The 14,467-nt window shown below is 39.8% G+C and overlaps 1 protein-coding gene across 2 annotated transcripts in view; it reads left to right on the forward strand.

The window, feature by feature from the left end:
* The first annotated feature begins 1,392 nt into the window (after positions 1-1,392).
* Positions 1,393-14,467, forward strand: part of TLK1 (tousled like kinase 1) — a 157,209-nt gene continuing 144,134 nt past the window's right edge. The window contains exon 1 of one of the 2 annotated variants that reach the window (XM_035007793.1): positions 1,393-2,072. In XM_035007793.1, coding sequence (XP_034863684.1) covers positions 1,934-2,072 — 139 coding nt within the window. In that variant the 5' untranslated portion in view covers positions 1,393-1,933. The remainder of the gene's footprint in view (positions 2,073-14,467) is intronic. The other variant, XM_035007795.1, reaches the window with a different exon arrangement.

Genomic DNA, 14,467 nt, shown 5'->3' on the forward strand with positions numbered 1-14,467 from the left:
TTACTTGGGGTGGGGTTGGAGTGCAAGAGGAACATCAACAGGGTAGAAGAAACTGTGGAGACTGATGGATATATTATCTTGCTTGTAGAATTGGTTTCAGGGTTGTATACACATCAAAACTTATATTGTACACTTTAAATGTGTTTATTGTATGTCAGTTATATTTCACAAAAGTTGTTTAATTTGTGAGATCTGCCTCTTAAGTTTGAAAAGCACAACAGGACTAAAAACTCACTGAAGAATCTGAAGCATAAGAAACCTAAAATTACTTCTGGAGATAACTGACAACCAAGGTTCTATTCTAGTATGATAGTTTATCTGAACACAACATTACTGTGAGAAATGCAAAGTCATAAAAATAAAAAATAGAAATGACATTTTTGTCCCCCTGGTAATCATACCATTTCCTCCTGTCTATATGCAGTTGCTCTATTATCATAATCTGTTTAGTGTTCTATTCATTTTGGTTTTTTAGAGAGCAATAACCTCGGTGTATTTTTCCTGAACTATTAGACTGCTCTTTTATGAACAAGATGCCCAATCCCTGGTGTGTTTTACGTGTGTGGGTGTGTAGAAAGCTACACTGTATCTATAAATTTTAGCAAATACTGTAATTTGCTTTGGGATTTTCTAGTCGGGACTCAGCAGTGGCATGGAAACAAATGGGAACTTTCTAGAAACCATGCCCTCTTCCACAAGATGAACATTGGATAGTTTCCCTAAATATGTGAATTAATCAAAATTTTCTATTTCGATTGTCCATTTACTGTTTTTAAAAAAAGAACTGCTATACCACACACAGAGTGCACAACACGGGTAAAGATTCTTTCTCTTTTTAGAAAACATTCATAAAGTTTTATTTTCACCCACCCTCGCCCCCCGCTTAGTTTCTTAGCTCTTTTATTCGGTAATCACTCCCATTCTGCAGACGGGGAGACGCACGCAGGTTTTTCTGCACAGTGCAGAGGGGCAAGAAAGAAGCAACTCAACTTTTCAGTTCCATTTTGAGAAATGATCACATCGAACTCCTGCGAACGACAGCCCAGCGAGAGCAGAAGCATTTCTCCCCAGGCTGGGTGTGGGTCGGGAGCCAGGCGCGCTTCCGCGGGAAGGAGGGGGGGTGGGGGAGTCAGGTGGCATCGGAGCGGGAGCCGGAGCCCGAGCGACGCGGCGGGGGCGCGTGCGGGGTGCGCCTCCCTCCGGCCGGCGCGGGGAGGCCGCCCCCGCGCACGCGAGTCCGCCGGCCCGGGGCTCCCGCTCCGCGCTGCGATCCGCGGGTGCGCCAGGGGCGCCCGGCGCCCGCGTCTCCTCCCTCCCTTGCGCGCTGGCTCCCTCTCCATCCCCCCCGCCCCCAACCCCTGGCAGGTCCCTCCCCCATGCCTGCTCCCGCGGCCGCCGCCGCTACCGGAGGCGCAGGAGCCTCGCGATAGTGTTTGCACAGGCGGCGCGTGACGCCGCCGCCGCCTGTAACTGATGCAGAGGTTACCCCGCCGCCTCAGCCGCCACCCACCGCCCGCCGCCGCCGCCGCCACCCAAGCGACGCCGGGGGCCGACGCACTGCAGAGGTGCCGGCAGGTTCCGCTCGCGGAAGTGTCCTCGGCCGGCGCAGCCCGCGCTCCGCCCGCACTCCAGCGGGCGCCCCCTCGACGCCTCCGCCGCCGCGCTTCTTCCCTCCGCCTCTTCCCCGGCGCGCCCGCCTGCTCCCTCGCTTCTCCCCCTTTTCCTCCTCCCCGTCCCCTCTCCTCCCCTCACCTCTTCCCCCCCTACCTCCCCCCCTTCTCGGTTTCCTCCCCCATCCCCTTGACTCTCCCCTCCCTGCCCTCGCTCCCTCGCTCGCCCTCAGCGCGGCCCCCGCCATGACGGAGGCGGGTGCCGGTGCCGTTGCCGCCGCTGCCGTCGCAGGGGGGGAGTCGGGTTCCCAGAAAGTAGCTTGATGAGTGTCCAAAGTAGCAGTGGAAGTTTGGAGGGGCCGCCATCTTGGTCCCAGCTCTCCACGTCTCCAACCCCGGGCTCGGCGGCGGCGGCCAGGTCCCTGCTGAATCACACGCCGCCATCCGGGAGGCCCAGGGAAGGTAAGCGCCGTCGCGCCCGCGCCCGCTTGCGGGCCTGCTCTCCCGCGCCGCAGCCCCCGCGCCCCCCGGGTCTCTTCCCCCGACCCCAGGGTGGGGGATGGTGGCGAGGTGGACGCGAGGCCGCCCGGCTCCGGGGAGGTGGTGCGCTGGCTGTGGGTGGTGGTTCGCGGGTGGCGGCGGAGACGGACGAGGGGGTGCGCGCTGGAGGGGACGGGGCGAGGCGCGCAGACTCGTATGGGGTTCCTAAGAGCCAGTACTGCTAGGGCGAGAAGCCTCCCCCCGGACGCCAACCCCTTTCTGCTCCATTTGCTAGTACACTCAGCACTCTTAACCTCCTGGCCTCCGGTCTCTGGTGGGTTTTCCCTCCCGTTGAAGCATTCATCCTTGAGCCCCCTCCCCTTCCCTCGCGCACTCCTCCCATAGAGGCGGTCCCGGCTCTGCGAGCTTTGCAGCCCGGGACCTGAAGGATGCCCTCGCTAGCAGGGTCCCTGCCCTTTGGGGAGAGTCGCTTAAATTATCAAAGGCGACTTTGATCCCCTGCCTGGCCCCTTAGAGCAATTTAAACGACAGACCGACTCGTGGGCAGGCTTTTAAAACCACCCCCTCCAGATGGCTGCAACTTTCTCTCCTTCGCCATCACCTCCTGCGTGTTTGTGCGTTATCGCTCTTCTGCAAGTAGGCTACTGTTCTCTGACAGGGTCGTGGGTTTTGTGAGAAATATCGGCGTGAAGGTTAATGCAAACACGCACCAGATCGGTTACAATTGTTTTCTAAGTTTTCTGGTTTCTTGCATGCAAGTGTGCTGCCACCAGATGTAGCAGTTACACAGCTAGTAAGATACAGGAGTGCTTTTTGACTAAAATTTCAACTTGCTGTATTTAACTTTAAGTATACGACATAAAATGAAATTTGGGAGAACGCGCATTTATGAAGGAAGAATAAATGTGCATGGAATCGCATTTAATGCTCTTTTGTCTGGGAAAACGTTTAGCGGTATTCATCAGCAATTGGTAAATGGGTTGTTCACTCCCAGTTGTGTCACACAAGGAGACTGTAGCCACATTTTCAGAAAATGTCTGGAAGTCCAAGAGTCTGCTGAATCCTTCAAAGAAACCAGGAGCTATGATTTATGTAGGAAATGGTGGGGTTAATTTATTTTGAAAATATCTGTCAATATTTACTACCCAGCCTTGACAATTGTTAATCAAGTGTTTTGTGCCCTGAATCTAGTGGTTCAGGCATAGCATTCTTTGTCATTTTGTTCCTGTGAGCATGTGTGAAAGTGACAATAGGCTCAAAGATTGGCATGAATTTGCTCCAGAAAATTCATGGGAACGTTTGATTTATGGCATCCATTAAACATGCTGAACACACTGACAGACATTTTCCCTCTTTTCCATTTCACCCCCAACACTGAGTTCTGATTATTAGAAGACAAAAGTTTATTTATTGACTAATTCAAATTTAGTGCATCTGGAGATTTTTCTTTTTGCACTTGAAAATTTGTAAATGAATGTTTCAAAATCTATTTTGTACATAGAGCAGTTGGTGCTTTTAGCATGCTTCTATTTTTGTAGTTTCATTAAGATGCTTAATGATAGTGTTACCAGTGATAGTGTAATGAGTGGTGGTAAATGATGGTCTTGGGAAAGGCTGTCTTTTTTAAAGGCTTTACCCTTTTTCCATTCTTTCATTTCTCAGATATTTATTGAGCCATTTCTGTGAGCCAGGGACTGTACTAGATACTGAGGACATAGTGTTGAATTGTTCATCTGTAACATCAGTTATCAGTGTTAGTAATTTGGGGGCTGCAAAATCTAGATTGTGAGTTTCTGAGGTTACTTAAACTGTAGTTTAAAAAAACTTCTGTACTGTTCTGCACTTTTCCTGATGTTTGAAAATTTTGAGGGGTTGGAATAATTTAGCTTGAATTTCCAAATAAACAATTATTTCTAGAAGTTTGGATTACAGTAGGCTTTTATGTAAATTGGTGAATCTTTTGTTAATGAAATAAGACATGCTTTTGTGATCGTTATATTTCACCAAGTACCTCTGTGGCCACAGTGGTATATTTCTTTTTGACCGACCAGTATGTAAGTTAAAACTGTGTTAATCTTCTCTAGGGATATATATATTTATCTTGAAGTTATAGTCTCATATCATTAATGCAAACAGGAATTGCATATATGAAACCCTAGACATAATGATGGGGACATTTTCTATTGAGTGAGATCCCAGTTTTCATTTTAACAAGTGTTTAGCATTTCTTGCAGGTATACACATTGGTATATTATATAAGTTGATGTAAGTTGAGAGAGCTTTGGACTTACGGTGATTGTTAGTAAGAATATAGTTAATATTAGTGGAACTTGAATATATGTATCAAGGTGAGAACAAACTTTCTGAAAAATTGAAGCAATTTAATGTAATACATGATAGAAAAATTTAAACTTAAAAGATACATATGTGTGTGGACATGTATTTTAAAGTTATGTGGTAAACTGCTTTTAAGCAAACTTAACTTTGAAAATGGGCTGTTTTTGAAGATGTATCATAAATATCTGTAAAAATTGATTATTTTGAAGTTTTGATACATTTGAAACCAAAATCTAATATTATAATCTATTTTCAGTGCTGTGTATTTTGACTTTCATCCTTTCTCACCCTGTTCTCATTCTTATCTTAATATAGTTTTACTTGATTACAAATAAAATACACCTTTAAATATTAAAAGATCTAGGAATTTGTTGGAATTTAGGAATTTGTATGATAGAGTGTAGACAACATCTTTTCCTGAGTCCCAAAGCTTTTCTTTTATCAATCTTTAAGTTCCCTGAGAGGTGCTCAGCAGTGTAGCTCTAGATTTCATGTTGGATCTTTTATTTATTTATTTATTTATTTATTTATTTATTTATTTATTTATTTTTTAAAGATTTTATTTATTTGACACAGCGAAAGAAGGAACACAGGCAGGGGGAGTGGGAGAGGGAGAAGCAGGCTTCCTGCTGAGCAGAGAGCCTGATGCGGGGCTCCATCCCAGGACCCTGGGATCATGATCTGAGCTGAAGGCAGACGCTTAACGACTGAGCCACCCAGGCGCCCCTCATGTTGGATCTTTTAAACGTGTGATTTCTGTACCATTTTATCTTCTAATAATCCTGTGATTAAGGAAATGGGAAGTTAAGAAATTAAGTAAATTTTCAAATAGAGGTCAGTTTTGCTTCACTGAGACCTAGGAACCCAGTGTCATATTGGCTAGATGAGCAGATGGGGTTTTTTTGGCCTGTCAGTACATGGTTACTTTTAAATTAGTTACTGCTAAGAATCAAATGATTATACAGAAGACTTACATTTTCTTTTCTCTTCTATTTTACGAGGTATGAATAATTTGCTTTGCTTTTATGTAAATAGTGAAAGTAGTTTGGTTAAAAAGATAATGGCACAATGTAATTAATCTGTTGCTCTGTTTTCATGTTTATAGACTGCATCCTTTAGAAGAATTAAAGTATTTGACTCTGGGTGATTGAGTTAATACATGTAGGGAGTTGTTAAAAGTAAAGGTATACCAAATGGCCTTTTAGTTTCTTGAAGTCACTAGCTGGAGGAGGACAGGGCTTTATGTTTAAGGATTTTAGCTTATGAATAGATCCATGGTAGATGCCTCCTTTATAGAGGCACATGTACGTGTTAGAGGAGAGAGAAAAGGAGAGAATCCCAGAATTTAGTTAGCTGCCTGGGAATCTGCCCCTGGGAAACAGGTTTTTTGGTCTCAGGAACCCTTTACTCTCTTAAAAGTTACTGAGGACTCGACAGAGATTTTGTTTATGTGGGTTATGTCTATTGATACTTACTATTTTAGAAATAATTTCAAAAATATTAACTTATCTAAACATAATAAACTGATTACTTGTTAACAAATTTTTAAATGAATAAAAATTCTAAAACAAAAACTTTAGTGAGTCTAGTAGCATTGTTTTACATTTTTGCATCACTTTAATTTCTGGCCTATTAAAAGACAGCTGGAGTTTGCTTCTGCTTTCAGTCTGTTGTGCTTTATTTTGATTGAGGTATTGTGAAGAGAATACAGCTTCACATAGGTATGTAGTTAGAAAACTTGATGTATTTTAATAGCCCTTTTAGAAATTGTATGTATTCTTTGATATTACACCAAAATTTGACAAGTGGCAGGTTTTTTTTTTTAAATGTTACTTGCAATATATGAGTACATTGTATTTCAGAATTGTCTCCGAGACCCACAAGAAATCTGTGGATCATATAATTATAGCCTAAGATGAGACCACTGAAAGGGTGGAAAGCGTGATAGCTGTCTTCAGGTGTTTCAAAAACATAAATAGCAGAGAGAGTAGATCCATTGTGCTGTTTTAGAATGTAGACCAGCAGGTGAAAGTTAGAAAGGCATGGGTGGAATTCAGTATAATTTGTTGACCAGGATGTAAGAAGGATATAGCAGCTAGTGGAAAAAAACTGCTCTTAAAGTGTTTAGTGATTCCAGAAACCAGTATTGCACTATATGTTACCTAACAAAATTTAATTTAAATTAAAAAAAAGTATATAGCGATAAGAATTTAAAGAATCTACAGGGACATTTTTGGGTGGGGCAGAGATTGATTCTTACTTTGGATGTTATTGGATTAAGTGACTTCAGGTCCCATCCAGTTTAAAATGTAAACATTCTCTGGGTTTTTTGAAAATAGTTAAATACTGTAGTTAAACTATACATATATATGTATGAATGATTTTGAATATTCTCTTCAGTCACTAGTATGAAACTACTGTTGACTTTATTTTGTGTTTTTATTGTGCTTTTCCTCTTAGTATTTTCTGGAATCAACACTATCAGTCTTCCTGAAATCTTGCTAAATTCCCTGTGAAATATAATAAGCTTTGAAGGCATTTTAGGGAATCAGATGCTGCTTGTAATACAGTTTAGTAGAGTTTGTAATATATTTGGGCACAGAATTTTAGAATACTATGGGGGCTGATTTTCAGTTTTGAAAGAGTTTCACCCTGTATAGTCTTTTATTTGTGATTGTTTATGCGATTTCAGAAGGACTATGCTTAATTTGTTCTAATGGTTTTAAAGCTAGAGAGTCTGAAAAAGGATACATGAAGGGAAAGTGTCTAAGTTGATTACTTTTGAATTTGAAAATGCATATTAGATATAACTAGTACATAAACTAAAATGAAGAATTTTAATTCTCATCTTACTCAGATAATTATGTATGTAATATTTAGCTTGACCTAGAACAATTCATATTTTAATTTTGTAAGGAACATAATCTCTTCTGTGAGTTGGGATTGAAAGGTTAGATTTTAGGGAAGTTAAGCATAAATTCCCATAACTTTGTGGAGGTCAACTTAAGTATAGTGACACACAGCTTGAGACTTCATGTACTTGTTGCATTTGGATTTAGAGCTCATTTTCTATAGAAGAGCCACAGGAATAAGTCATTTGTTTCATGAAATTCTTCATGCTTGTTAATTTCCAGAAATCTTAGAATAATTTAGAAGAATAGTGTTATGAAGTAGGAGAAGCAGTATGGTACAGATGAAAAAGTACATTGATCATAGTTGGAATCCAAGTGTAGTCCCTGCTTTGCCATTAACTATAGCTGTGTAACCTTGGGCAAGCTGCTTATCTCTCTGCTTCAGTTTCATAAAATGAGAATTGTAAGTGCTGAAAGGGACCTTGGAAGCAGTTGAGTCCAAACCTCTCATTTTATAGATGAGGAAACTTAGGTATATTTGCCCAGGCTTTTACTCTGAGAGACTTGGGACCAAAATTCAGTTTTCTGACTCTCTACTTAGTGCTTTTTTCTTTATACTTTGTGGCTTCTTTTCATCTATAAAATGAGGGGTTTTGAATTCAGGGCTCTCAAAGGTCTTTACCAGCTCAAAAATACTATTTTTTTGACATTAGACCTAATATAACTTACTGGAGGAAAATCTGGGAGCTTTTATTTATTGGTGAAAGAAATGTTTCCTGAAGAAGCAATATGACCTTTTCAAGGTTATGTTTGGGTTTATTAAGAGAAGATAGGCTTCATTATTATGAAAAAAATTTTCAAATTTATGAGCGTGGTAAGTAGTGTGCTGAGTGATCTTGTTTTTTTTTTTTTTAATGATCTACATTCTAAAACGTTATGAATATATTAAAAACTATGTTAATTACAGAAATGACAGTGTGGTGCTCTGAAATGAAACTAGGTTTCTGGAGTGTTTGCCCCCTCTAAGTTAGGTGCTCTGTTTCTTAGTGTTTTACAGGATTGTCATGATTTCATAGCATGTCCATCATGCTACCTTTTATTATAGTTTTATTTATGTTGACTACTAATGGAAAAGTCTTGAATTCAGAGACTGTATTTTGTTCATTTCTGTATTCTCGGTGCATACTAGGATGTCCTCTGTAGAGTTGGCACCCAACACAAAGTTTTGTTGAAGGACTGTTAAGTTTGCTTAAAAACAGAGTGATTATATATATTAACGTGCACGTATTTTCAGACCCCGGAAGATTCTTACGTTAGTAATTCTTAGGCAAGTTATATTTTAGAGAGTGATGTGGATAGCAGCAACAATAATAGCTACAATTTATTGTTTGCATATATATATTCATTTAATTCTTATAACTCTATGAGGCGTATACAATTTTTATTCTCATTTTACAGTTGAGGAAACTGAAGCACAGAGAAGTGAAGAAAGAAGTGAAGAAAGTTAGAGGTGAAGAAAGCAAGAAACTTGCCCATGATGCAGTAGTGAATGTTAGGGCTGAGATTTGAACAAAGTCTGCATTTTAACCACAAGGATATATTGCCTGAGATAGAGAAATTTGGTCTTTGGTTAATTTCTAAGTTATTTTTCCTTCATAAATTTTAATTGACTAATCAGTCTTTTAGGCTCGTTCAGTTTATTTGTAAACTTCTGTTAATTTTTTTTGCATGAGTTTTATACATGTATGAAGATAAGATTAAAAAACAATACACATAATAAGCCCAAAATCAAACAACCCAATTTAGAAAGCTGTAGCAGCTGTGCAAATCTTACATTTCATTTTTTCCGATTGTTTAGTTCTTTCATGGGAAATGTTAGAGGTACACTAATGAAAAACCTTATTTTTATGTTTAATAATCTAAATTGGAATGCCATTTATCTTCCTCTTTTGGCCTCCTAAGTCCACCACGGCCATAACAAATAAACGTTAGAATTTGAACAAAGAATTTTCCACTGTCAGTACAGGAGTTACTACTTACGGTGGAGGCTTTATAACCTCGTGCATGAGGCTCTGAACAAAATTGAGGTGCTTCAGTGGCAGATCTTTGTTACTAGTATCCAACATGGGCAGGGAAAAGAGGCTTGAAGCTCAATGTGGCACATGTATAAGAAGAATTTTTAAAGCACTTAGTTTTAATTACTTTATTGCATACAAAACAAATCTCTTGGTAACGTATTATTTAGTAAATCTAATGAGAGACAATTTGAATAGGTTAATAGGAATTCAAAGCATGGTGTGGAAAAATACAAAGCTGATTCAGGGAGTAGGTTATGAAACTTAAATCTTCTCATGTGGCTTCATTATTAGGTCTGAAATGTTGGGAATATCAAGAAGACAAGTTATGCCAATATTTAAGCAAAAATGCTTGTATTCTACAAAGATGTATTACAAAGCCAAATGTGAGTGACTTTTGGGGATGACTTGTAATATTGTTCCTCTTCATTATGAATACATATGTACTCATAAATGTGTGCCTTCCTTGGAAACTAATTTAGCTGGAGATAATGACAAACTTTTCTTAGATTTAAATTTTTAAGTGTTATTGTTAATAGTATCTGCTAATATTGTTAAGTGTGATACATTGTGTGATTTCATGATTCCACACTTGACACTAGGTATGCGTTTCCTATCTGATGATAAATATAGTGCCACTGGGGAAGATCATAAGGATTTGTTTGAAGCCAGTCAGATTCTTCCTGTCTCTAATGAGATCTGAGGCATGTTCCAATTTTTTTTTTTTTTTTTTTGGTAAATAGTGTGTTTGCTTCTTTAAAAATACAGTTTTTCCTTTCTCTGGGCACAAGGTTTTAAAAATATTGTTGTAATTATATGGTTTAGTCAACTTTGTTCCTTTTTTTTTTACTTATATGTCTCATTTATTTATACATATACTTGTTAATGGTAGGCCCTGTTCTAGGTACTTAGTAAATAGTAACTCATTTACGTCTAACAATCATATGAAGTAAGTACCGTTAAATCCCTATTTTACATATGAGGAAATTGAGGCCCAGAGAGGTTAAGTAACTTACTGAAGAACACATAGAGAATATGTAGCAGAGCCAGGATTCAGACTAGGCTCCTAAGTGCATGCTCTTAACAGTTACACTGTTTTGTTAATGGTATTCCATTGAATAGATGTACTGTAATTTACTCAGTTAAACATTCTTTAGGTAGTGTATTAGTCATGGTTCTCTTGCTTACCGGTGATAAAAGGGAATTTATTCGTTTACATAACTGGGAATTGTATGTGTGAAGGAGGATGGAATGGCTTTGAAAATAGTTTTGATCCAAGATCTCAAATAATGTCATTGAGCCTCTGTTTCCATTTCTGGTTTCTTCTGGCCCCTTCTTTTTGGAGCTTCTAGACGCGTGTAGCTTTTAGAGTAGCAACCACAAAGGAAAGACAACCTCTCTTTCCTGATGTCCACATGTCAGTTAGTTCTGGGTTGATGCTGATGTATTCTGATTGTCAGTTTCTTAACCAATCCCTGGGACCTGGGAGATGAAGTACTGAAAGGTCATTAGCCACTATGGTTGTGGTTAGGGTGAGTTGGGGAACCCACAGAAAATCATGATTGACAATCCTCTTAAGATCACACAGATTAGTCGAGTGGCAGTTTTCCAGAGAAAGGGATTATGGTGAACAAATACAACTATTATAAGTAGGTTTAGGTTATTTAGGTTATTTCTTTTTAATTTAAATTTTATTTTTTGGTTATTATAGATAACGATATAATGAATATTTTTGAGTAAAAGCTTTTTTTTTTATTTTTAAAGGACTTCTCAATGAAATTGTCAGGGCAAAAAGTATGACAATTTTAGGACTTTTGATGAACGTTACCAAATTATTATTTGAAGAATTGTACCCAGCTCATGTATCAAAAATACATGAGATGGCCGTATATATATATATATTTTAATTTTATTATGTTAATCACCATACATACATACACCATACATTACATCATTAGTTTTTGATGTAGTGTTCCATGATTCATTGTTTGTGTATAGCACCTAGTGCTCCATTCAGTACGTGCCCTCTTTAATACCCATCACCAGGCTAACACATCCCCCCACCCCCTCCCCTCCAGAAACCTCAGTTTGTTTCTCAGAGTCCATAGTCTCTCATGGTTCGTCTCCCCCTCCGATTTCCCCCCCTTCATTTTTCCCTTCCGCTATCTTCTTTTTTTTTTTTTTAACATATAATGTATTATTTGTTTCAGAGGTACAGGTCTGTGATTCAACAGTCTTACACAATTCACAGCACTCACCATAACACAACCTTCCCCAGTGTCTATCACCCAGCCACCCCATCCCTCCCAACCCTACCACTGCAGCAACCCTCAGTTTGTTTCTTGAGATTAAGAATTCCTCATATCAGTGAGATCATATGATACATGTCTTTCTCTGATTGACTTATTTCACTTAGCATAACACCCTCCAGTTCCATCCACGTCGTTGCAAATGGCAAGATTTCATTTCTTTTGATGGCTGCATAATATTCCACTGCATATATATACCACATTTTTTTTAAAGATTTTATTTATTTATTTGAGAGAGAGAATGAGATAGAGCGAGCATGAGAGGGGGGAGGGTCAGAGGGAGAAGCAGACTCCCTGCCGAGCAGGGAGCCCGATGCGGGACTCGATCCCGGGACTCCAGGATCATGACCTGAGCCAAAGGCAGTCGCTTAACCAACTGAGCCACCCAGGCGCCCTATATACCACATTTTCTTTATCCATTCATCTGTCGATGGACATCTTGGCTCTTTCCATAGCTTGGCTATTGTGGACATTGCTGCTATAAACATCAGGGTGCACGTACCCCTCTGGATCCCCACATTTGTATCTTTGGAGTAAATACCCAGTAGTGCAATTGCTGGGTCATAGGGTTGCTCTATTTTTAACTTTTTGAGGAGCATCCATACTGTTTTCCAGAGTGGCTGCACCAGCTTGCATTCCCACCAACAGTGTAGGAGGGTTCCCCTTTCTCTGCATCCCGCCAACATCTGTTGTTTCCTGACTTGTTAATTTTAGCCATTCTGACTGGTGTGAGGTGGTATCTCATTGAGGTTTTGATTTGGATTTCCCTGATGCCAAGTGATGCTGGGCACTTTCATGTGTCTGTTGGCCATTTGGATATCTTCTTTGGAAAAATGTCTGTTCATGTCTTCTGCCCATTTCTTGATTGGATTATTTGTTCTTTGAGTGTTGAGTTTGATAAGTTCTTCATAGATTTTCGATACTAGTCCTTTATCTGATATGTCATTTGCAAATATCTTCTCCCATTCTGTCTGTTGTCTTCTGGTTTTGTTGACTGTTTCTTTTGCTGTGCAAAAGCTTTTTATATTGATGAAGTCCCAATAGTTCATTTTTGCCCTTGCTTCCCTTGCCTTTGGCGATGTTTCTAAGAAGAAGTTGCTGTGGCTGATGTCGAAGAGGTTGCTGCCTGTGTTCTCCTCTAGGATTTTGATGGACGCCTGTCTCACATTTAGGTCTTTCAACCATTTGGAGTCTATTTTTGTGTGTGGTGTAAGGAAGTGGTCCCGTTTCATTCTTCTGCATGTGGCTGTCCAATTTGCCCAACAAAATGGTGTTGAAGAGACTGTTGTTTTTTCCATTGGACATTCTTTCCTGCTTCGTTGAAGATTAGTTGACCATAGAGTTGAGGGTCGATTTCTGGGCTCTCTATTCTGTTCCCTTGATCTCTGTGTCTGTTTTTGTGCCAGTACCATGCTGTCTTGACGATGACAGCTTTGTAATAGAGCTGGAATTCTGGAATTGTGATGCCGCCAGGTTTGCTTTTCTTTTTCAACACTCTTCTGGCTATTCGGCGTCTTTTCTGGTTCCATACAAATTTTAGGATTATTTGTTCCATTTCTTTGAAAAAGTGGATGGTATTTTGCTGGGGATTGCATTGAGTCTGTAGATTGCTCTAGGTAGCATTGACATCTTCACAATATTTGTTCTTCCAATCCATGAGCATGGAACATTTTTCCATTTCTTTGTGTCTTCCTCAATTTCTTTCATGAGTATTTTATAGTTTTCTGAGTACAGATTCTTTGCCTCTTTGGTTAGATTTATTCCTAGGTATCTTATGGTTTTGGGTGCAGTTGTAAATGGGATCGACTCCTTAATTTCTCTTTCTTCTGTCTTGTTGGTGTATAGAAATGCCGCTGATTTCTGTGCATTGATTTTCTATCCTGCCACTTTACTGAAGTCCTGTATGAGTTCTAGCAGTTTTGGGGTGGAGTCTGTTGGGTTTTCCACATGAAGTATCATATCATCTGCAAAGAGTGAGAGTTTGACTTCTTCTTTGCCGATTTGGATGCCTTTTATTTCTTTTTGTTGTCTGATTGCTGTGGCTAGGACTTCTAGTACTATGTTGAATAGCAGTGGTGATAGTGGACATCCCTGCCGTGTTCCTGACCTTAGGGGGAAAGTCTCAGTTTTTCCCCATTGAAAATGATATTCGCTGTGGGTTTTTCATAGATGGCTTTTATGATATTGAGGGATGTACCCTCTATCCCTATACTCTGAAGAGTTTTGATCAAGAAAGAATACTATATCCAGCTAGGCTGTTATTGAAAATAGAAGGAGAGATAAAAGCCTTCCAGGACAAATAAAAACTAATGGAATTTGCAAACACGAAACCAGCCCTACAAGAAATATTGAAAAGGGTCCTCTAAGCAAAGAGAGAGCCTAAAAGTAACATAGACCAGAAAGGATCACAGACAATATACAGTAACAGTCATCTTACAGGCAATACAATGGCACTAAATTCATATCTTTCAGTAGTTACCCTGAATGTAAATGGGCTAAATGCCCCAGTCGAAAGACACAGGGTATCAGACTGGATAAAAAATCAAGACCCATTGATATGCTGTCTGCAAGAGACTCATTTTAGACCCAAAGACACCTCCAGATTGAAAGTGAGGGGCTGGAAAACCATTTACCATGCTAATGGACACCAAAAGAAAGCTGGGGTGGCAATCCTTATATCAGACAAATTAGATTTTAAACCAAAGACTATAATAAGAGATGAGGAAGGACACTATATCATACTTAAAGAGTCTATCCAACAAGAAGATCTAACAATTGTAAAT

This window comes from Mirounga leonina, unplaced genomic scaffold (genome assembly GCF_011800145.1).
Source record: "Mirounga leonina isolate KUSES-001 unplaced genomic scaffold, KU_Mleo_1.0 Mir_151, whole genome shotgun sequence".
In the NCBI taxonomy this organism is placed as follows: Eukaryota; Metazoa; Chordata; class Mammalia; order Carnivora; family Phocidae; genus Mirounga; species Mirounga leonina.